General features: G+C 45.4%; 1 protein-coding gene across 2 annotated transcripts in view; it reads left to right on the top strand.

Moving 5' to 3' along the window:
- The first annotated feature begins 9,274 nt into the window (after window positions 1-9,274).
- The window catches only part of cyfip1 (cytoplasmic FMR1 interacting protein 1), a 165,602-nt gene continuing 152,206 nt past the window's right edge, over window positions 9,275-22,670 (top strand). Inside the window, exons 1-3 of one of the 2 annotated variants that reach the window (XM_041889523.1) lie at window positions 9,275-9,470; window positions 22,095-22,215; window positions 22,308-22,397. In XM_041889523.1, the coding sequence (XP_041745457.1) occupies window positions 22,099-22,215; window positions 22,308-22,397 (207 nt within the window). In that variant the 5' untranslated portion in view covers window positions 9,275-9,470; window positions 22,095-22,098. Of the gene's footprint in view, window positions 9,471-22,091; window positions 22,216-22,307; window positions 22,398-22,670 lie in introns of both variants that reach the window. The other variant, XM_041889522.1, reaches the window with a different exon arrangement.

Below are 22,670 nucleotides of genomic sequence, written 5' to 3'. Positions count from 1 at the left end.
TATTGTTTGTACAGATGAACGTGGTACCTTCAGGCATTTGGAAATTGCTCCCAAGGATGAACCAGACTTGTGGAGGTCTACAATTGTTTTTCTGAGGTCTTGGCTGATTTCTTTTGATTTTCCCATGATGTCAAGCAAAGAAGCACTGCGTTTGAAGGTAGGCCTTGAAATACATCCACAGGTACACCTCCAATTGACTCAAAGATGTCAACTAGCCTATCAGAAGCTTCTAAAGCCATGACATCATTTCCTGGAATTTTCCAAGCTGTTTAAAGGCACAGTCAACTTAGTGTATGTAAACTTCTGACCCACTGGAATTGTGAAACAATGAATTATAAGTGAAATAATCAGTCTGTAAACAATTGTTGGAAAAATGACTTGTGTCATGCACAAAGTAAATGTCCTAACCGACTTGCCAAAACTATAGTTTGTTAATAATAAATTTGTGGAGTGGTTGAAAAACGAGTTTTAATGACTCCAACCTAAGTGTATGTAAACTTCCGACTTCAACTGTAGATCAGAGGCCATAAGTCTCAGAGGTGTAAATATACTAATCAACTGTGAATATTAATCATGTTTTATTTTTTGTTCATGATTTATTTTCTGTTCATTTATAAGTAATTTCAAAATGTATGTGATGTTGAACAGTATGGAATTAGTATTACAAAAGGAGGGACTGTTGGGTTCTAGTTTGAAATACTTACTACACTAGAAGTGAATGATTACATGTATGAGGAATGTTTATAGTGGGGTCAATGGTGGGTGGATAAGAAGTAGGGGTCAGGAAAGTTAATAAGTAAGGGAAAAGGCAATAACTTGGTTGGGGTCACTGATAAGGTTGGATAGCTGTGGATTAGTGAGGAATGAGGGCCCAGGTCAGGTCACATGAAGGGAGAAGGAACACTTTTATTACACATCACTTAACTTCCTGCCTAGCAACAAAGATGTGGTGTTTAGAGGTGCAAGGAGGAGACCGCCTAAAGGAGGGCATATCTTTGTATTTTCAGCTGTTTGACCCAGTGGGTGAATATACTTGGTTTGATCTTTGACTAGTTGTCTGTTAGTTTTTCACTATGTTTGTCAGAACCTAAATTGACCACAAAATTAACATTTCGCAATGGGCCATCTCAGTCTTGGGACTTGAAACCCATTGAAAACCTGTTTGAAGTTAGGAGAGTATAGTCCATAAGCACAGATGAAGGCTATCAAGGATCTGGAAAAATGATGTATGGAGGAATGGAGATCCCTCCCAATGTGTTCACCAATCTCATAAAACATTTTAGAAAAGGCTCAGGGCCGCTATCCTCGCAAGGTGAGATATTAAAAGATTGAAAACAATCTTTTTTGATTACTTGTTAAACACAATCTCGTTCTCTTAGCAATTGTATTACTATAAAATAATATAATTTCTACATTTTTTGGAGGATACAATACAGCTCAGTATTTGTATAATTTATTTTATACAGTATTTTTTAGCTAATCTTTATCAAGATAATATTGGATCTGACAGTAGCTGCAGCTCCAGTAGACTAGATGACCTCTGGGGTCAATCCACCAAGATAATGTACTCAGTACTCCTGAGTGGCGCAGTGGTCAGCCGGCCGCGACCGGGAGACTCATGGGGCGGCGCACAATTGGCCCAGCGTCGTCCAGGGTAGGGGAGGGAATGGCCGGCAGAGATGTAGCTCAGTTGATAGAGCATGGCGTTTGCAATGCCAGGGTTGTGGGTTCGATTCCCACGGGGGGCCAGTATAAAAAAATATGTATTCACTAACTGTAAGTCGCTCTGGATAAGAGCGTCTGCTAAATGACTAAAATGTAAATGTAATAATGTACTGACTGACCTCTGGGGTCAATCCACCAATATAATGTACTGACTGACTTCTGGGGTCAATCCACCAATATAATGTACTGACTGACCTCTGGGGTCAATCCACAAATATAATGTCCTGACTAATTTCACAGGAGGGGGTCGCAGTTCCGGAGCGACCCACTAGGTGTCATCCTCCAACAACCTTAGGCACCTCCTCACTCACAGTCGGGACTAATCATCATCCTATTGGTGTCACCTGTGTCCACCTGTTCACCTGTGTATTTATGCCCTCACTTCCCTGTGTTCCCTTGCTCAGTTTTCTCTGTTAGTTTCTCAATGTCCAGCAGTACTAATCAGTGTCTGATAGGAGACCAATGTACAGGTACTTGAGAAGTGTTCTCCCTGTTTCGTTAGTTGTTTTCAGTCATAGTTAGTATTTCGTATGTTTGCTGTCAGCCTGTTTTTGGAGACCAATTTGCTCCTCCTTTATTTTATCGTGACAAGTCCGTTATTTTGTATCCTGGTTTTGGGACCACCAGTAAAGATCCTTGTTTCACTCAGCCTCCCGAGTGGCGCAGTGGTCTAAGGCACTGCATCGCAGTGCTAGCTGTGCCATTAGAGATCCTGGTTCGAATCCAGGCTCTGTCGTAGCCGGTCGCGACCGGGAGACCCATGGGCCGGCGCACAATTGGCCCAGCGTCGTCCAGGGTAGGGGAGGGAATGGCCGGCAGGGATGTACCTCAGCTGGTAGAGCATGGCGTTTGCAACGCCAGGGTTGTGGGTTTGATCCCCACCGGGGGTATGAAAAATAAAATAAAAATAATGTATGCACTCATTAACTGTAAGTCGCTCTGGATAAGAGCGTCTGCTAAATGACTAAAATGTAAAATGTTTCACCATCCTTCCCTACAGCCTACTGTCTATCCTGCACCACACCTCACACCAACCCTTACAGAAAACTGAGCCAATATGGACCCAGCAGAGGCAGCACAGTATCGGAGAGCATTGGCAACGCAGGGAGCCATGCTGAACCAACACGACCGCAGCATGCAGCAGATCATCCCGTGTAGCTCAGTTGGTAGAGCATGGTGTTTGCAACGCCAGGGTTGTTGGTTCGATTCCCACGGGGGGGCGGTATGAAAATGTATGCACTCACTAACTATAAGTCGCTCTGGATAAGACCGTCTGCTAAATGACTAAAAATGTAAAATCATCGAGAATCTCCGCCAGCTGACGATCGCCGTGCAGAGCTGGGTGGACGCCCCGGCAGCTGGCGGAAGCCGAGGCATCTCCAGTCTCACCTGCGACATCGCAGACCACCTTCACTGTCTATCCTGCACCACACCTGGGTCACACCTCACACCAACCATTACAAGTGGTATATATATGTTAGTTGGTGGTATATATATGTTAGTTGGTGGTATGTAATAGTGGTATATAGATGGTAGTTGGTGGTATGTAATAGTGGTATATAGATGGTAGTTGGTGGTGTGTAATAGTGGTGTATAGATGTTAGTTGGTGGTGTTTAATAGTGGTGTATAGATGGTAGTTGGTGGTATGTAATAGTGGTATATAGATGGTAGTTGGTGGTGTGTAATAGTGGTATATAGATGGTAGTTGGTGGTATGTAATAGTGGTATATAGATGGTAGTTGGTGGTGTGTAATAGTGGTGTATAGATGGTAGTTGGTGGTATGTAATAGTGGTGTATAGATGGTAGTTGGTGGTGTGTAATAGTGGTGTATAGATGTTAGTTGGTGGTATGTAATAGTGGTGTTTAGATTTTTACATTTTACATTTTAGTCATTTAGCAGACGCTCTTATCCAGAGCGACTTACAGGAGCAATTAGGGTTAAGTGCCTTGCTCAAGGGCACATTTACGTCATTTAGCAGACGCTCTTATCCAGAGCGACTACAAATTGGTGCATTCACCCTATAGCCAGTGGGATAACCACTTTACAATTATACTTTTTTTTTTGGGGGGGTAGAAGGATTACTTTATCCTATCCCAGGTGTTCCTTAAAGAGGTGGGGTTTCAAATGTCTCCGGAAGGTGGTGAGTGACTCCGCTGTCCTGGCGTCGTGAGGGAGCTTGTTCCACCATTGGGGTGCCAGAGCAGCGAACAGCTTTGACTGGGCTGAGCGGGAACTATGCTTCCGCAGAGGAAGGGAGCCAGCAGGCCAGAGGTGGATGAACGCAATGCCCTCGTTTGGGTGTAGGGACTGATCAGAGCCTGAAGGTACGGAGGTGCCGTTCCCCTCACAGCTCCATAGGCAAGCACCATGGTCTTGTAACTGATGCGAGCTTCAACTGGAAGCCAGTGGAGTGTGCGGAGGAGCGGAGTGACGTGAGAGAACTTGGGAAGGTTGAACACCAGACGGGCTGCGGCATTCTGGATGAGTTGTAGGGGTTTAATGGCACAGGCAGGGAGCCCAGCCAACAGCGAGTTGCAGTAATCCAGACGGGAGATGACAAGTGCCTGCATTAGGACCTGTGCCGCTTCCTGTGTAAGGCAGGGTCGTACTCTCCGAATGTTGTAGAGCATGAACCTGCAGGATCGGGTCACCGCCTTGATGTTGGCGGAGAACGACAGGGTGTTGTCCAGGGTCACGCCAAGGCTCTTCGCACTCTGGGAGGAGGACACAACGGAGTTGTCAACCGTGATGGCGAGATCATGGAACGGGCAGTCCTTCCCCGGGAGGAAGAGCAGCTCCGTCTTGCCAGGGTTCAGCTTGAGGTGGTGATCCGTCATCCATACTGATATGTCGGCCAGACATGCAGAGATGCGATTCGCCACCTGGTTATCAGAAGGGGGAAAGGAGAAGATTAGTTGTGTATCGTCAGCGTAGCAATGATAGGAGAGGCCATGTGAGGATATGACAGAGCCAAGTGACTTGGTGTATAGGGAGAAAAGGAGAGGGCCTAGGAACTGAGCCCTGGGGACACCAGTGGTGAGAGCACGTGGTGCGGAGACAGCTTCTCGCCACGCCACTTGGTAGGAGCGACCGGTCAGGTAGGACGCAATCCAGGAGTGAGCCGCGCCGGAGATGCCCAGCTCGGAGAGGGTGGAGAGGAGGATCTGATGGTTCACTGTATCAAAGGCAGCAGACAGGTCTAGAAGGACAAGAGCAGAGGAGAGAGAGTTAGCTTTAGCAGTGCGGAGAGCCTCCGTGACACAGAGAAGAGCAGTCTCAGTTGAATGACCAGTCCTGAAACCTGACTGGTTTGGATCAAGAAGGTCATTCTGAGAGAGATAGCAAGAGAGTTGGCTAAAGACGGCACGCTCAATAGTTTTGGAAAGAAAAGAAAGAAGGGATACTGGTCTGTAGTTGTTGACATCAGTGGGATCGAGTGTTGGTTTTTTTGAGAAGGGGTGCAACTCTCGCTCTCTTGAAGACGGAAGGGACATGGCCAGCGGTCAAGGATGAGTTGATCAGCGAGGTGAGGTAGGGGAGAAGGTCACCGGAGATGGTCTGGAGAAGAGAGGAGGGGATGGGGTCAAGCGGGCAGGTTGTTGGGCGGCCTGCAGTCACTAGTCGCAAGATTTTATCTGGAGAGAGAGGGGAGAAAGAAGTCAAAGCATAGGGTAGGGCAGTGTGAGCAGGACCAGCAGTGTCATTAGACTTAACAAACGAGGATCGGATGTCGTCAACCTTCTTTTCAAAGTGGTTGACAAAGTCATCCACAGAGAGGGAGGGGGGATTCAGCAGTGAGGAGAATGTGGCAAAGAGCTTCCTAGGGTTAGAGGCAGATGCTTGGAATTTAGAGTGGTAGAAAGTGGCCTTAGCAGCAGAAACAGATGAAGAAAATGTAGAGAGGAGGGAGTGAAAAGATGCCAGGTCGGCAGGGAGTTTAGTTTTCTTCCATTTGCGCTCAGCTGCCCGGAGCTCTGTTCTGTGAGCTCGCAATGAGTCATCAAGCCACAGAGCTGGAGGGGAGGACCGAGCCGGCCGGGAGGATAGGGGACACAGGGAGTCAAAGGATGCAGAAAGGGAGGAGAGGAGGGTTGAGGAGGCAGAATCAGGAGATTGGAGGGAGAAGGATTGAGCAGAGGGAAGAGATGATAGGATGGAAGAGGAGAGAGTAGTGGGAGAGAGAGAGCGAAGGTTGCGGCGGCGCGTTACCATCTGTGTAGGGGCAGAGTGAGTAGTGTTGGAGGAGAGCGAGAGAGAAAAGGATACAAAGTAGTGGTCGGAGACATGGAGGGGAGTTGCAGTGAGATTAGTAGAAGAGCAACATCTAGTAAAGATGAAGTCAAGCGTATTGCCTGCCTTGTGAGTGGGGGGGGATGGTGAGAGGGTGAGGTCAAAAGAGGAGAGGAGTGGAAAGAAGGAGGCAGAGAGAAATGAGTCAAATGTAGACGTGGGGAGGTTGAAATCCCCCAAGACTGTGAAGGGTGAGCCATCCTCAGGAAAGGAACTTATCAAGGCGTCAAGCTCATTGATGAACTCTCCAAGGGAACCTGGAGGGCGGTAGATGACAAGGATATTAAGCTTAAATGGGCTAGTGACTGTGACAGCGTGGAATTCAAATGAGGAGATAGACAGATGGTAGTTGGTGGTATGTAATAGTGGTGTATAGATGGTAGTTGGTGGTGTGTAATAATGGTATATAGATGGTAGTTGGTGGTGTGTAATAGTGGTGTATAGATGGTAGTTGGTGGTATGTAATAGTGGTGTATAGATGGTAGTTGGTGGTGTGTAATAGTGGTATATAGATGGTAGTTGGTGGTGTGTAATAGTGGTGTATAGATGTTAGTTGGTGGTATGTAATAATGGTATATAGATGGTAGTTGGTGGTATGTAATAGTGGTATATAGATGGTAGTTGGTGGTGTGTAATAGTGGTATATAGATGTTAGTTGGTGGTGTGTAATAGTGGTGTATAGATGTTAGTTGGTGGTGTGTAATAGTGGTGTATAGATGTTAGTTGGTGGTATGTAATAGTGGTGTATAGATGGTAGTTGGTGGTATGTAATAGTGGTGTATAGATGTTAGTTGGTGGTGTGTAATAGTGGTGTATAGATGGTAGTTGGTGGTGTGTAATAGTTGTATATAGATGGTAGTTGGTGGTGTGTAATAATGGTGTATAGATGTTAGTTGGTGGTGTGTAATAGTGGTGTATAGATGCTAGTTGGTGGTGTGTAATAGTGGTGTATAGATGGTAGTTGGTGGTGTGTAATAGTGGTGTATAGATGGTAGTTGGTGGTGTGTAATAATGGTGTATAGATGTTAGTTGGTGGTATGTAATAGTGGTGTATAGATGGTAGTTGGTGGTATGTAATAATGGTATATAGATGGTAGTTGGTGGTGTGTAATAGTGGTGTATAGATGGTAGTTGGTGGTGTGTAATAGTGGTGTATAGATGGTAGTTGGTGGTGTGTAATAATGGTGTATAGATGTTAGTTGGTGGTGTGTAATAGTGGTGTATAGATGTTAGTTGGTGGTATGTAATAATGGTATATAGATGGTAGTTGGTGGTATGTAATAGTGGTGTATAGATGTTAGTTGGTGGTATGTAATAGTGGTGTATAGATGGTAGTTGGTGGTATGTAATAGTGGTGTATAGATGGTAGTTGGTGGTGTGTAATAGTGGTGTATAGATGGTAGTTGGTGGTATGTAATAGTGGTATATAGATGGTAGTTGGTGGTATGTAATAGTGGTGTATAGATGTTAGTTGGTGGTGTGTAATAGTGGTGTATAGATGGTAGTTGGTGGTGTGTAATAGTGGTATATAGATGGTAGTTGGTGGTGTGTAATAATGGTGTATAGATGTTAGTTGGTGGTGTGTAATAGTGGTGTATAGATGGTAGTTGGTGGTATGTAATAATGGTATATAGATGTTAGTTGGTGGTGTGTAATAGTGGTGTATAGATGGTATGTAATAGTGGTGTATAGATGTTAGTTGGTGGTGTGTAATAGTGGTGTATAGATGTTAGTTGGTGGTATGTAATAGTGGTGTATAGATGTTAGTTGGTGGTGTTTAATAGTGGTGTATAGATGGTAGTTGGTGGTATGTAATAGTGGTGTATAGATGGTAGTTGGTGGTATGTAATAATGGTGTATAGATGGTAGTTGGTGGTATGTAATAGTGGTGTATAGATGGTAGTTGGTGGTGTGTAATAGTGGTGTATAGATGTTAGTTGGTGGTGTGTAATAGTGGTGTATAGATGGTAGTTGGTGGTATGTAATAGTGGTGTATAGATGGTAGTTGGTGGTGTGTAATAATGGTGTATAGATGTTAGTTGGTGGTGTGTAATAGTGGTGTATAGATGGTAGTTGGTGGTATGTAATAATGGTATATAGATGTTAGTTGGTGGTGTGTAATAGTGGTGTATAGATGGTATGTAATAGTGGTGTATAGATGTTAGTTGGTGGTGTGTAATAGTGGTGTATAGATGGTAGTTGGTGGTGTGTAATAATGGTGTATAGATGTTAGTTGGTGGTGTGTAATAGTGGTGTATAGATGGTAGTTGGTGGTATGTAATAATGGTATATAGATGTTAGTTGGTGGTGTGTAATAGTGGTGTATAGATGGTATGTAATAGTGGTGTATAGATGTTAGTTGGTGGTGTGTAATAGTGGTGTATAGATGTTAGTTGGTGGTATGTAATAGTGGTGTATAGATGTTAGTTGGTGGTGTTTAATAGTGGTGTATAGATGGTAGTTGGTGGTATGTAATAGTGGTGTATAGATGGTAGTTGGTGGTATGTAATAATGGTGTATAGATGGTAGTTGGTGGTATGTAATAGTGGTGTATAGATGGTAGTTGGTGGTGTGTAATAGTGGTGTATAGATGTTAGTTGGTGGTGTGTAATAGTGGTGTATAGATGGTAGTTGGTGGTATGTAATAGTGGTGTATAGATGGTAGTTGGTGGTGTGTAATAGTGGTGTATAGATGGTAGTTGGTGGTGTGTAATAATGGTATATAGATGGTAGTTGGTGGTATGTAATAGTGGTGTATAGATGGTAGTTGGTGGTGTGTAATAGTGGTGTATAGATGGTAGTTGGTGGTGTGTAATAGTGGTGTATAGATGGTAGTTGGTGGTGTGTAATAGTGGTGTATAGATGGTAGTTGGTGGTGTGTAATAGTGGTGTATAGATGGTAGTTGGTGGTGTGTAATAGATTTTTCCTTTTCCCCTTCCTTTTTATTTATGTATCACACAATGTCACACAATGTGGTCCTCTGTAGCTCAGCTGGTAGAGCACGGCGCTTGTAACGCCAAGGTAGTGGGTTCGATCCCCGGGACCACCCATACACAAAAAAAATGTATGCACGCATGACTGTAGGTCGCTTTGGATAAAAGCGTCTGCTAAATGGCATATTATATTATTATTACAATGTAACGTGATTAACTACATACTCCCGACCAGTAGGTGGCGGCAGAACAAACAAATATGCGAATGCCATGACTCCAAAGAAGAAGAAGAATATCCCTGATCCAGTCAGTGGGACAGAAACTCCCTGCTCTGCAAAATTCCCTGCCTGCTGCCCCGGTAGCGTTGGCTAGGGAAGAGGATTTCACTGACTACAAACTGGGATATCTTCGCTTTTCTACCACTATTTCTTTCCAGGGGCGTCCAGATTGTGAATAGTAGTTTTAAAATAATTTCTAATTCAGTTAAGCGAACCAAATTCCCAGGAAAAGAAGTTCAGGTGAGTAGCTAGCTGGGGAAGGTGACGCTGTGTAGCCACCAGCCAGCGCCTCAAAAACTTTCTGTTTCTCTCTGGTTAGTGTTTCTCTCTGGGTGTTGTCTTGTGGATTCGCCTTGTTTTATTAGTTATGGGTTTTGTGCACAAGAAAAGTAGCGTTTTATCGAATTTAGATGTCAAAATAAATAGTTCTGCGTTTATTGTGCTGATTTAATGAATGAAAAAGCAACTCGATAAACCGCATAAACATGTTCCTTCTCTAAAGCTCTAGGCCGGATTTCCAGTGCGACTAGTCTGACTTCCCGAAGAGAGGAAATCTCATACAGGCGAATCAGACGGCAGGAATCATTTCCAAACCAATCATGGTTGTTGACTGACAAACCAATGACAAAAGACTGAGCGTTAAACCAGTGCTGCAAATAATTGACTGTTATATTGAGGAATAGAGATTTCAAAGTCGACATTTCATTAGTATTTCTGAACTAAAGTCATGCCCATTGCTCTGCAAAAGGTCCTGGTAGTCCTGGTAGCCATGATTAGCTGTTCAGGAGTCTTATAGCTTGGGGGTAGAAGCTGTTAAGAAGCCTTTTGGACCTAGACTTGGCGCTCCGGTACCGCTTGCCGTGCTGTAGCAGAGAGAACAGTCTATGACTAGGATGGCTGGAGTCTTTGGCAATATTTAGGGCCTTCCTCTGACACCGCCTGGTATAGAGGTCCTGGATGGCAGGAAGCTTGGCCCCAGTGATGTACTGGGCCATACGCACTACCCTCTGTAGTGCCTTGCGATCGGAGGCCGAGCAGTTGCCATACCAGGCGGTGATGCAACCAGTCAGGATGTACTCGATGGTGCAGCTGTTGAACTTTTTGAGGATCTGAGGACCCATGTCAAATCTTTTCAGTCTCCTGAGGGGATATAGGCTTTGTCGTGCCCTCTTCACGACTATCTTGGTGTGTTTGGACCATGATAGTTTGTTGGTGATGTGGACACCAAGGAACTTGAAGCTCTCAACCTGTTCCACTACAGCCCCGTCGATGAGAATGGGGGCGTGCTCGGTCCTCTTTTTTTCCCTGTAGTCCACAATCATCTCCTTTGTCTTGATCACGTTGAGGGAGAGGTTGTTATCCTGGCACCACACGGCCAGGTCTCCAACCTCCTCCCTATAGGCTGTCTCATCGTTGTCGGTGATCAGGCCTACCACTGTTGTGTCGTGGGCAAACTTAATGATGGTGTTGGAGTCGTGCCTGGCCACGCAGTCGTGGGTGAACAGGGAGTACAGGAGGGGACTGAGCACGCACCCCGGATGGGCCCCCGTGTTGAGGATCACACGATGAATGAACTAAATTGCTTTGTTGATGTGTGTTGATGTGTGTTGATGTGTGTTGATGTGTGTTGATGTGTGTTGATGTGTGTTGATGTGTGTTGATGTGTGTTGATGTGTGTTGATGTGTGTTGATGTGTGTTGATGTGTGTTGATGTGTGTTGATGTGTGTTGTAAAGGGATGTGCACTAGGCTAGATTGGTTTCTAATGACTCATATCAGATGTTTTGGGTTCGTGCTGCATGTCCCAGGTTTCTGTAAAACCATATTGTAACCATTCAGTGGTTGGTTGGTTGGTTGGTTGTGTCCTTCCTTGGCATACATCCACAATGCTTAATCCATTCTGCAATGACTCGCCACAAGCACTTCAAGAGAAACTTCTCTTCAAGCTCAACACTTCCATGTTGAGTCCAGATAGGTCTAGTGACCCTCCAGCGAGGAACTCAGTTTGTGTGTTTGCCCAACGCCTTCCTTCCTAGTATGATCAGGTTAAGCACAGTAGAGAGACAGGGGAAGAGTTGCTGTTTTAGGAGACGTGAAAGAGTGCAGCTGTAGATGGGGGAGGGTGACAACTGGACCCTGGTATATCTGGATTTGTTGGGGGGGGATACGTTACTCATACTCTGCTAGTCGGTCCATTCGTTTACAAGGGTTTCATACCGGTTATTTTGGCAGCAGGAGGTTATTGTGATTTCACACCTTGTATGTTTCTGACATTGGGGTTTCCTCCACTGCTAACGTATTGCAGCTGTTCTATTGGAGGTGTTCATCTACAGAAGTGACATAGCTCTCTTTGCTTCTGGTCAAGACAAATCTACAATTCCAAAAACACTTGATTTGAGTAAGCTGCTGAGTCTACCACACCAAGCTGCATTATGTCAGTGTAACCCAGGACCAGGCTTCACTATGGGAGTGAGAGGAGTTTATTTCCAACGGAGCTGGAATACTGGTCCCGCAGAACATATATCTGACCTCCAGCAGTCTGCAAAGAACACTATGACAATTCACGGCCTACTAGTGCAGGACTGCATGTCACTGTATTCATTTGTCATTTTACATATTTTCTCTATTATATGGGGAAAGTCCTATCTAACAATAAGACAGCTTTACTCCAGCTCCAGGTCTGTTAAGCCGTCTGCATGCTTCCCAGCCGTAACAGTTCAGAAGACTTTGTGTATTATGATGACAAGTTTTCTTTTGGGGGTTGTTCGGCCACACAACATTTTTTTACGAGACAAGCCAAAGTCAGTAGCCGAAAGTCTACGCCCCTTCGTCTGTGATTGGTCAACAGTAGGGATTATTCAATAGTCTTTCTTGTCATTCAACGAGAGAAGACTCGTTTTCATGCACATTGTTTAATTGAGAAATACTGAAATACTGAAATACTGAAATACTGCACCAAACATCTCAGTTAGATGTCAAATTGATGACTAAGATCTCCTCGGCAACAAGGTTAAAATTAGATTAATTCGGACTATTGTGGCTACGACGTCTCAAAATGGACAAACAGCTTGAAAAACAACAATATAACTGAGGTCTTTTAAGGCAGTATGCAAGCGCACTCGTTCAGTTTTCTGAGGATGCCTTTACTCTGTGGCTGCGTCCAGAGACCTCTGGTCTAAAGTAGTGCACTATGTAGGGAATAGGGTGCCGTTTGGAACGCAGCCAGTCACAGTAACACCCATTACCCCAGGGGCTGATATACTGAGCTGTTGTTCACCTGGTGAGAAGGGTTTTAAAGCCCTACAGTACAGCCAAGACTAAACACGCTACAGGGAGGGATCAGGAACACAGGCTACCTCCTCCCATGTGTCCCCAGAGCCTGTCTGTTTCAGTCAGGGCCACCTCCTCCCATGTGTCCCCAGAGCCTGTCTGTTTCAGTCAGGGCCACCTCCTCCCATGTGTCCCCAGAGCCTGTCTGTTTCAGTCAGGGCCACCTCCTCCCATGTGTCCCCAGAGCCTGTCTGTTTCAGTCAGGGCCACCTCCTCCCATGTGTCCCCAGAGCCTGTCTGTTTCAGTCAGGCTACCTCCTCCCATGTGTCCCCAGAGCCTGTCTGTTTCAGTCAGGGCCACCTCCTCCCATGTGTCCCCAGAGCCTGTCTGTTTCAGTCAGGGCCACCTCCTCCCATGTGTCCCCAGAGCCTGTCTGTTTCAGTCAGGCTACCTCCTCCCATGTGTCCCCAGAGCCTGTCTGTTTCAGTCAGGGCCACCTCCTCCCATGTGTCCCCAGAGCCTGTCTGTGTCAGTCAGGCTACCTCCTCCCATGTGTCCCCAGAGCCTGTCTGTTTCAGTCAGGCTACCTCCTCCCATGTGTCCCCAGAGCCTGTCTGTGTCAGTCAGGGCCACCTCCTCCCATGTGTCCCCAGAGCCTGTCTGTTTCAGTCAGGCTACCTCCTCCCATGTGTCCCCAGAGCCTGTCTGTTTCAGTCAGGCTACCTCCTCCCATGTGTCCCCAGAGCCTGTCTGTGTCAGTCAGGGCCACCTCCTCCCATGTGTCCCCAGAGCCTGTCTGTTTCAGTCAGGGCCACCTCCTCCCATGTGTCCCCAGAGCCTGTCTGTTTCAGTCAGGGCCACCTCCTCCCATGTGTCCCCAGAGCCTGTCTGTTTCAGTCAGGGCCCACCTCCTCCCATGTGTCCCCAGAGCCTGTCTGTTTGTCAGGCTACCTCCTCCCATGTGTCCCCAGAGCCTGTCTGTTTCAGTCAGGCCACCTCCTCCCATGTGTCCCCAGAGCCTGTCTGTTTCAGTCAGGCTACCTCCTCCCATGTGTCCCCAGAGCCTGTCTGTGTCAGTCAGGCTACCTCCTCCCATGTGTCCCCAGAGCCTGTCTGTTTCAGTCAGGGCCACCTCCTCCCATGTGTCCCCAGAGCCTGTCTGTTTCAGTCAGGGCCACCTCCTCCCATGTGTCCCCAGAGCCTGTCTGTTTCAGTCAGGCTACCTCCTCCCATGTGTCCCCAGAGCCTGTCTGTTTCAGTCAGGCTACCTCCTCCCATGTGTCCCCAGAGCCTGTCTGTTTCAGTCAGGGCCACCTCCTCCCATGTGTCCCCAGAGCCTGTCTGTTTCAGTCAGGGCCACCTCCTCCCATGTGTCCCCAGAGCCTGTCTGTTTCAGTCAGGCTACCTCCTCCCATGTGTCCCCAGAGCCTGTCTGTTTCAGTCAGGGCCACCTCCTCCCATGTGTCCCCAGAGCCTGTCTGTTTCAGTCAGGGCCACCTCCTCCCATGTGTCCCCAGAGCCTGTCTGTTTCAGTCAGGGCCACCTCCTCCCATGTGTCCCCAGAGCCTGTCTGTTTCAGTCAGGGCCACCTCCTCCCATGTGTCCCCAGAGCCTGTCTGTTTCAGTCAGGGCCACCTCCTCCCATGTGTCCCCAGAGCCTGTCTGTTTCAGTCAGGGCCACCTCCTCCCATGTGTCCCCAGAGCCTGTCTGTTTCAGTCAGGGCCACCTCCTCCCATGTGTCCCCAGAGCCTGTCTGTTTGTCAGGCTACCTCCTCCCATGTGTCCCCAGAGCCTGTCTGTTTCAGTCAGGCTACCTCCTCCCATGTGTCCCCAGAGCCTGTCTGTTTCAGTCAGGCTACCTCCTCCCATGTGTCCCCAGAGCCTGTCTGTTTCAGTCAGGCTACCTCCTCCCATGTGTCCCCAGAGCCTGTCTGTTTCAGTCAGGCTACCTCCTCCCATGTGTCCCCAGAGCCTGTCTGTTTCAGTCAGGGCCACCTCCTCCCATGTGTCCCCAGAGCCTGTCTGTTTCAGTCAGGCTACCTCCTCCCATGTGTCCCCAGAGCCTGTCTGTTTCAGTCAGCTTCTCTCCTCCTCTTAGGCCTATTCCTGGTACCAGGGCATTTAAGCCTCTTATGGGGGTAAATCCATTTGAATTCAATCACTTTTTGACAGCACCCCTTTTGATTTGAATGGAACCTTCCATACATACAGTTGAAGTCGGAAGTTTACATACACTTCAGCCAAATACATTTAAACTCAGTTTTTCCCAATTCCTGACATTTAATCCTAGTAAAAATTCCCTGTTTTAGGTCAGTTAGGATCACTACTTTTATTTTAAGAATGTGAAATGTCAGAATAATAGTAGAGAGAATGATTTATTTCAGCTTTTATTTCTTTCATCACATTCCCAGTGGGTCAGAAGTTTACATACACTCAATTAGTATTTGGTAGATTTGCCTTCAAATTGTTTAACTTGGGTCAAACGTTTCGGGTAGCCTTCCACAAGCTTCCCACAATAAGTTGGGTGAATTTTGGCCCATTCCTCCTGACAGAGCTGGTGTAACGGAGTCAGGTTTGTAGGTGCTGACTAGTTCAGTAGGAAAAGACAAGTGGTTTATTTACTTCTGTTTTCTTTTTCCTGGTGTCATTTCAGTTATCCACACAGTACTATTAATCACTGTTTAATAAAATGGCGAACACACTGTGGTCTGTGGTCTGACTCCATGGACACACTTTCTTTTGTGACTTTGAGGTGTGACACAATAAAGCTCAGAGTCCAAGCTTGGTCAAATCAGTTCCGTTTCTACTCTTTCGGGAGGGAAGACTGATATCACTGGAGGCATATTTTTACCCAGTTAACTGAAAAAGAGCTTGGATCTAATAAGCTGGGCTAGTTCATTAGTAGGACACGTGGTCCCCTGTAGCTCAGTTGGTAGAGCATGGCGCTTGCAACGCCAGGGTTGTGGGTCGCTCTGGATAAGAGTGTCTGCTAAATGACGTAGTTTGTGTGACTTTAGCTGTTTAATATCTAGGTGTTGGCTTTGGGGATGACCAGTGAGGTATACCTGCTGGAGCGCAGACTACGGGTGTGTGTTGCTATGATGTGACTTTAATATCCAGCAGGCTACTCCTATTTTCAGCTTTACCATGGCTGGTTGCGGAACAGTTAGATTTTATTTTAAGCATTCAATTAATACATCACTGATCAAATTAGTTTCCTGCAATTAAAGGGTTGGCCTAAATTAATGTCTGTCAGTATGTCGTCTCATCCGCCATGTATAGTTTAGTAAATACAAATGTTCTTCATCAATCTACACACAATACCCCATAATGACAAAGCGAAAACAGGTTTTTATAAATTTTTGCAAATGTATAAAAAAAAACAACTCCAGAAACACCTTATTTACATAAGTATTCAGACCCCTTGCTATATGACTCGATATTGAGCTCAGGTGCATCCTGTTCCCATTGATCATCCTTGAGATGTTTCTACAACTTGATTGGAGTCCACCTGTGGTAAATTCAATTGATTGGACATGATTTGGAAAGGCACACACCTGTCTATATAAGGTCCCACAGTTGACAGTGCATGTCAGAGCAAAAACCAAGCCATGAGGTCGAGCTGGCCGCTCGGCCAAACTGAACAATCGGCGGAGAAGGGCCTTGGTCAGGGAGTTGACCCAGAACCCGATGGTCACTGACAGAGCTCCAGAGTTCCTCTGTGGAGATGGGAGAACCTTCCAGAAGGACAACCATCTCTGCAGCACTCCACCAATCAGGCCTTTATGGTAGAGTGGCCAGACGGAAGCCACTCCTCAGTAAAAGGCACATGACAGCCCGCTTGGAATTTGCCAAAAGGCACCTACATTTCTAAACCTGTTTTCGCTTTGTCATTCTGGGGTATTGTGTGTAGATTGAGGATTTTTTATTAATTTAATCCTTTTTAGAATAAGGCTGTAAGGTAACAAAATGTGGAAAAAGGGAAGGGGTCTGGATACTTTCCGAAAGCACTGTATCTCTACCTCCTATATCTGTGTTGTTCCAGCAGCATCATATCTCTACCTCCTATATCTGTGTTGTTCCAGCAGCATCATATCTCTACCTCCTATATCTGTGTTGTTCCAGCAGCATCATATCTCTACCTCCTATATCTGTGTGTTGTTCCAGCAGCATCATATCTCTACCTCCTATATCTGTGTGTTGTTCCAGCAGCATCATATCTCTACCTCCTATATCTGTGTTGTTCCAGCAGCATCATATCTCTACCTCCTATATCTGTGTGTTGTTCCAGCAGCATCATGTCTCTACCTCCTATATCTGTGTTGTTCCAGCAGCATCATGTCTCTACCTCCTATATCTGTGTGTTGTTCCAGCAGCATCATATCTCTACCTCCTATATCTGTGTTGTTCCAGCAGCATCATATCTCTACCTCCTATATCTGTGTTGTTCCAGCAGCATCATATCTCTACCTCCTATATCTGTGTTGTTCCAGCAGCATCATATCTCTACCTCCTATATCTGTGTTGTTCCAGCAGCATCATATCTCTACCTCCTATATCTGTGTTGTTCCAGCAGCATCATATCTCTACCTCCTATATCTGTGTGTTGTTCCAGCAGCATCATATCTCTACCTCCTATATCTGTGTGTTGTTCCAGCAGCATCATATCTCTACCTCCTATATCTGTGTGTTGTTCCAGCAGCATCATATCTCTACCTCCTATATCTGTGTGTTGTTCCAGCAGCATCATATCTCTACCTCCTATATCTGTGTGTTGTTCCAGCAGCATCATATCTCTACCTCCTATATCTGTGTTGTTCCAGCAGCATCATATCTCTACCTCCTATATCTGTGTTGTTCCAGCAGCATCATATCTCTACCTCCTATATCTGTGTTGTTCCAGCAGCATCATATCTCTACCTCCTATATCTGTGTGTTGTTCCAGCAGCATCATATCTCTACCTCCTATATCTGTGTGTTGTTCCAGCAGCATCATATCTCTACCTCCTATATCTGTGTTGTTCCAGCAGCATCATATCTCTACCTCCTATATCTGTGTTGTTCCAGCAGCATCATATCTCTACCTCCTATATCTGTGTTGTTCCAGCAGCATCATATCTCTACCTCCTATATCTGTGTGTTGTTCCAGCAGCATCATATCTCTACCTCCTATATCTGTGTGTTGTTCCAGCAGCATCATATCTCTACCTCCTATATCTGTGTGTTGTTCCAGCAGCATCATATCTCTACCTCCTATATCTGTGTGTTGTTCCAGCAGCATCATATCTCTACCTCCTATATCTGTGTGTTGTTCCAGCAGCATCATATCTCTACCTCCTATATCTGTGTGTTGTTCCAGCAGCATCATATCTCTACCTCCTATATCTGTGTTGTTCCAGCAGCATCATATCTCTACCTCCTATATCTGTGTGTTGTTCCAGCAGCATCATATCTCTACCTCCTATATCTGTGTTGTTCCAGCAGCATCATATCTCTACCTCCCTATATCTGTGTGTTGTTCCAGCAGCATCATATCTCTACCTCCTATATCTGTGTGTTGTTCCAGCAGCATCATATCTCTACCTCCTATATCTGTGTTGTTCCAGCAGCATCATATCTCTACCTCCTATATCTGTGTTGTTCCAGCAGCATCATATCTCTACCTCCTATATCTGTGTTGTTCCAGCAGCATCATATCTCTACCTCCTATATCTGTGTTGTTCCAGCAGCATCATATCTCTACCTCCTATATCTGTGTTGTTCCAGCAGCATCATATCTCTACCTCCTATATCTGTGTTGTTCCAGCAGCATCATATCTCTACCTCCTATATCTGTGTGTTGTTCCAGCAGCATCATATCTCTACCTCCTATATCTGTGTTGTTCCAGCAGCATCATATCTCTACCTCCTATATCTGTGTGTTGTTCCAGCAGCATCATATCTCTACCTCCTATATCTGTGTGTTGTTCCAGCAGCATCATATCTCTACCTCCTATATCTGTGTGTTGTTCCAGCAGCATCATATCTCTACCTCCTATATCTGTGTGTTGTTCCAGCAGCATCATATCTCTACCTCCTATATCTGTGTGTTGTTCCAGCAGCATCATATCTCTACCTCCTATATATGTGTGTTGTTCCAGCAGCATCATATCTCTACCTCCTATATCTGTGTGTTGTTCCAGCAGCATCATATCTCTACCTCCTATATCTGTGTTGTTCCAGCAGCATCATATCTCTACCTCCTATATCTGTGTGTTGTTCCAGCAGCATCATATCTCTACCTCCTATATCTGTGTGTTGTTCCAGCAGCATCATATCTCTACCTCCTATATCTGTGTGTTGTTCCAGCAGCATCATATCTCTACCTCCTATATCTGTGTTGTTCCAGCAGCATCATATCTCTACCTCCTATATCTGTGTGTTGTTCCAGCAGCATCATATCTCTACCTCCTATATCTGTGTTGTTCCAGCAGCATCATATCTCTACCTCCTATATCTGTGTGTTGTTCCAGCAGCATCATATCTCTACCTCCTATATCTGTGTTGTTCCAGCAGCATCATATCTCTACCTCCTATATCTGTGTGTTGTTCCAGCAGCATCATATCTCTACCTCCTATATCTGTGTTGTTCCAGCAGCATCATATCTCTACCTCCTATATCTGTGTGTTGTTCCAGCAGCATCATATCTCTACCTCCTATATCTGTGTGTTGTTCCAGCAGCATCATATCTCTACCTCCTATATCTGTGTGTTGTTCCAGCAGCATCATATCTCTACCTCCTATATCTGTGTGTTGTTCCAGCAGCATCATATCTCTACCTCCTATATCTGTGTGTTGTTCCAGCAGCATCATATCTCTACCTCCTATATATGTGTGTTGTTCCAGCAGCATCATATCTCTACCTCCTATATCTGTGTGTTGTTCCAGCAGCATCATATCTCTACCTCCTATATCTGTGTTGTTCCAGCAGCATCATATCTCTACCTCCTATATCTGTGTTGTTCCAGCAGCATCATATCTCTACCTCCTATATCTGTGTTGTTCCAGCAGCATCATATCTCTACCTCCTATATCTGTGTTGTTCCAGCAGCATCATATCTCTACCTCCTATATCTGTGTTGTTCCAGCAGCATCATATCTCTACCTCCTATATCTGTGTTGTTCCAGCAGCATCATATCTCTACCTCCTATATCTGTGTGTTGTTCCAGCAGCATCATATCTCTACCTCCTATATCTGTGTTGTTCCAGCAGCATCATATCTCTACCTCCTATATCTGTGTTGTTCCAGCAGCATCTTGTCTCTACCTCCTATATCTGTGTTGTTCCAGCAGCATCATATATCTACCTCCTATATCTGTGTGTTGTTCCAGCAGCATCATATCTCTACCTCCTATATCTGTGTTGTTCCAGCAGCATCATATCTCTACCTCCTATATCTGTGTTGTTCCAGCAGCATCATATCTCTACCTCCTATATCTGTGTTGTTCCAGCAGCATCATATCTCTACCTCCTATATCTGTGTGTTGTTCCAGCAGCATCATATCTCTACCTCCTATATCTGTGTGTTGTTCCAGCAGCATCATATCTCTACCTCCTATATCTGTGTTGTTCCAGCAGCATCATATCTCTACCTCCTATATCTGTGTTGTTCCAGCAGCATCATATCTCTACCTCCTATATCTGTGTTGTTCCAGCAGCATCATATCTCTACCTCCTATATCTGTGTTGTTCCAGCAGCATCTTGTCTCTACCTCCTATATCTGTGTTGTTCCAGCAGCATCATATCTCTACCTCCTATATCTGTGTGTTGTTCCAGCAGCATCATATCTCTACCTCCTATATCTGTGTTGTTCCAGCAGCATCATATCTCTACCTCCTATATCTGTGTTGTTCCAGCAGCATCATATCTCTACCTCCTATATCTGTGTTGTTCCAGCAGCATCATATCTCTACCTCCTATATCTGTGTTGTTCCAGCAGCATCATATCTCTACCTCCTATATCTGTGTTGTTCCAGCAGCATCATATCTCTACCTCCTATATCTGTGTTGTTCCAGCAGCATCATATCTCTACCTCCTATATCTGTGTTGTTCCAGCAGCATCATATCTCTACCTCCTATATCTGTGTTGTTCCAGCAGCATCATATCTCTACCTCCTATATCTGTGTTGTTCCAGCAGCATCATATCTCTACCTCCTATATCTGTGTTGTTCCAGCAGCATCATATCTCTACCTCCTATATCTGTGTGTTGTTCCAGCAGCATCATATCTCTACCTCCTATATCTGTGTGTTGTTCCAGCAGCATCATGTCTCTACCTCCTATATCTGTGTTGTTCCAGCAGCATCTTGTCTCTACCTCCTATATCTGTGTTGTTCCAGCAGCATCTTGTCTCTACCTCCTATATCTGTGTTGTTCCAGCAGCATCTTGTCTCTACCTCCTATATCTGTGTTGTTCCAGCAGCATCATATCTCTACCTCCTATATCTGTGTTGTTCCAGCAGCATCATATCTCTACCTCCTATATCTGTGTTGTTCCAGCAGCATCTTGTCTCTACCTCCTATATCTGTGTTGTTCCAGCAGCATCATATCTCTACCTCCTATATCTGTGTGTTGTTCCAGCAGCATCATATCTCTACCTCCTATATCTGTGTTGTTCCAGCAGCATCATATCTCTACCTCCTATATCTGTGTTGTTCCAGCAGCATCATATCTCTACCTCCTATATCTGTGTTGTTCCAGCAGCATCATATCTCTACCTCCTATATCTGTGTTGTTCCAGCAGCATCATATCTCTACCTCCTATATCTGTGTTGTTCCAGCAGCATCATATCTCTACCTCCTATATCTGTGTTGTTCCAGCAGCATCATATCTCTACCTCCTATATCTGTGTTGTTCCAGCAGCATCATATCTCTACCTCCTATATCTGTGTTGTTCCAGCAGCATCATATCTCTACCTCCTATATCTGTGTTGTTCCAGCAGCATTATATCTCTACCTCCTATATCTGTGTTGTTCCAGCAGCATCATATCTCTACCTCCTATATCTGTGTTGTTCCAGCAGCATCATATCTCTACCTCCTATATCTGTGTTGTTCCAGCAGCATCATATCTCTACCTCCTATATCTGTGTTGTTCCAGCAGCATCATATCTCTACCTCCTATATCTGTGTTGTTCCAGCAGCATCATATCTCTACCTCCTATATCTGTGTTGTTCCAGCAGCATCATATCTCTACCTCCTATATCTGTGTTGTTCCAGCAGCATCATATCTCTACCTCCTATATCTGTGTTGTTCCAGCAGCATCATATCTCTACCTCCTATATCCGTGTTGTTCCAGCAGCATCTTGTCTCTACCTCCTATATCCGTGTTGTTCCAGCAGCATCTTGTCTCTACCTCCTATATCTGTGTGTTGTTCCAGCAGCATCATATCTCTACCTCCTATATCTGTGTGTTGTTCCAGCAGCATCATATCTCTACCTCCTATATCTGTGTGTTGTTCCAGCAGCATCTTGTCTCTACCTCCTATATCCGTGTTGTTCCAGCAGCATCTTGTCTCTACCTCCTATATCTGTGTTGTACCAGCAGCATCATGGCGTCCACGGTGACCCTGGAGGATGCTCTGTCCAATGTTGACCTTCTGGAAGAGCTGCCTCTCCCAGACCAGCAGCCCTGCATCGAGCCCCTGCCCTCCTCCCTCATGTACCAGGTAAGAACTGTTCCCAGACCAGTATTAATGTTCACAGAGCTAGCTGGTAGAATTCATTTGATTCCAATCTAACATCCCATCTCTTTGCACAGCCCAACTTCAACACCAACTTTGAGGACCGTAATGCGTTTGTGACGGGGATCGCCAGATACATCGAGCAGGCCACCGTCCACTCTAGCATGGTAAGTACCAGTTTCCAGTTGCCATGTGTAGCATCATGAATACATAGAAAATTGATTCGCTATGCCTTTGGAATGAATAAACTCAGTTCATTAACTTCCTCTAAATTCTGTAGTTTGTTGGTACTTGGTGTGACGTGGGAAACGTAGTCCGCAGAACAGGGACCACAGAGAGGGGTAGGGTTAGAGAGAGGGCTGGTGGGACGCTTTCTAGGGTGAATTAGGGTTTATATGGGTGAAATAAGGCTGAATACAGTGAAGTGGGTTGAGGAGACT

The sequence above is a fragment of the Coregonus clupeaformis genome, unplaced genomic scaffold, assembly GCF_020615455.1.
Source record: "Coregonus clupeaformis isolate EN_2021a unplaced genomic scaffold, ASM2061545v1 scaf0028, whole genome shotgun sequence".
Classification (NCBI taxonomy): Eukaryota; Metazoa; Chordata; class Actinopteri; order Salmoniformes; family Salmonidae; genus Coregonus; species Coregonus clupeaformis.
The sequence above is the reverse complement of the archived record's forward strand: the minus strand, read 5'-3'. Positions and strand labels throughout refer to the sequence as shown.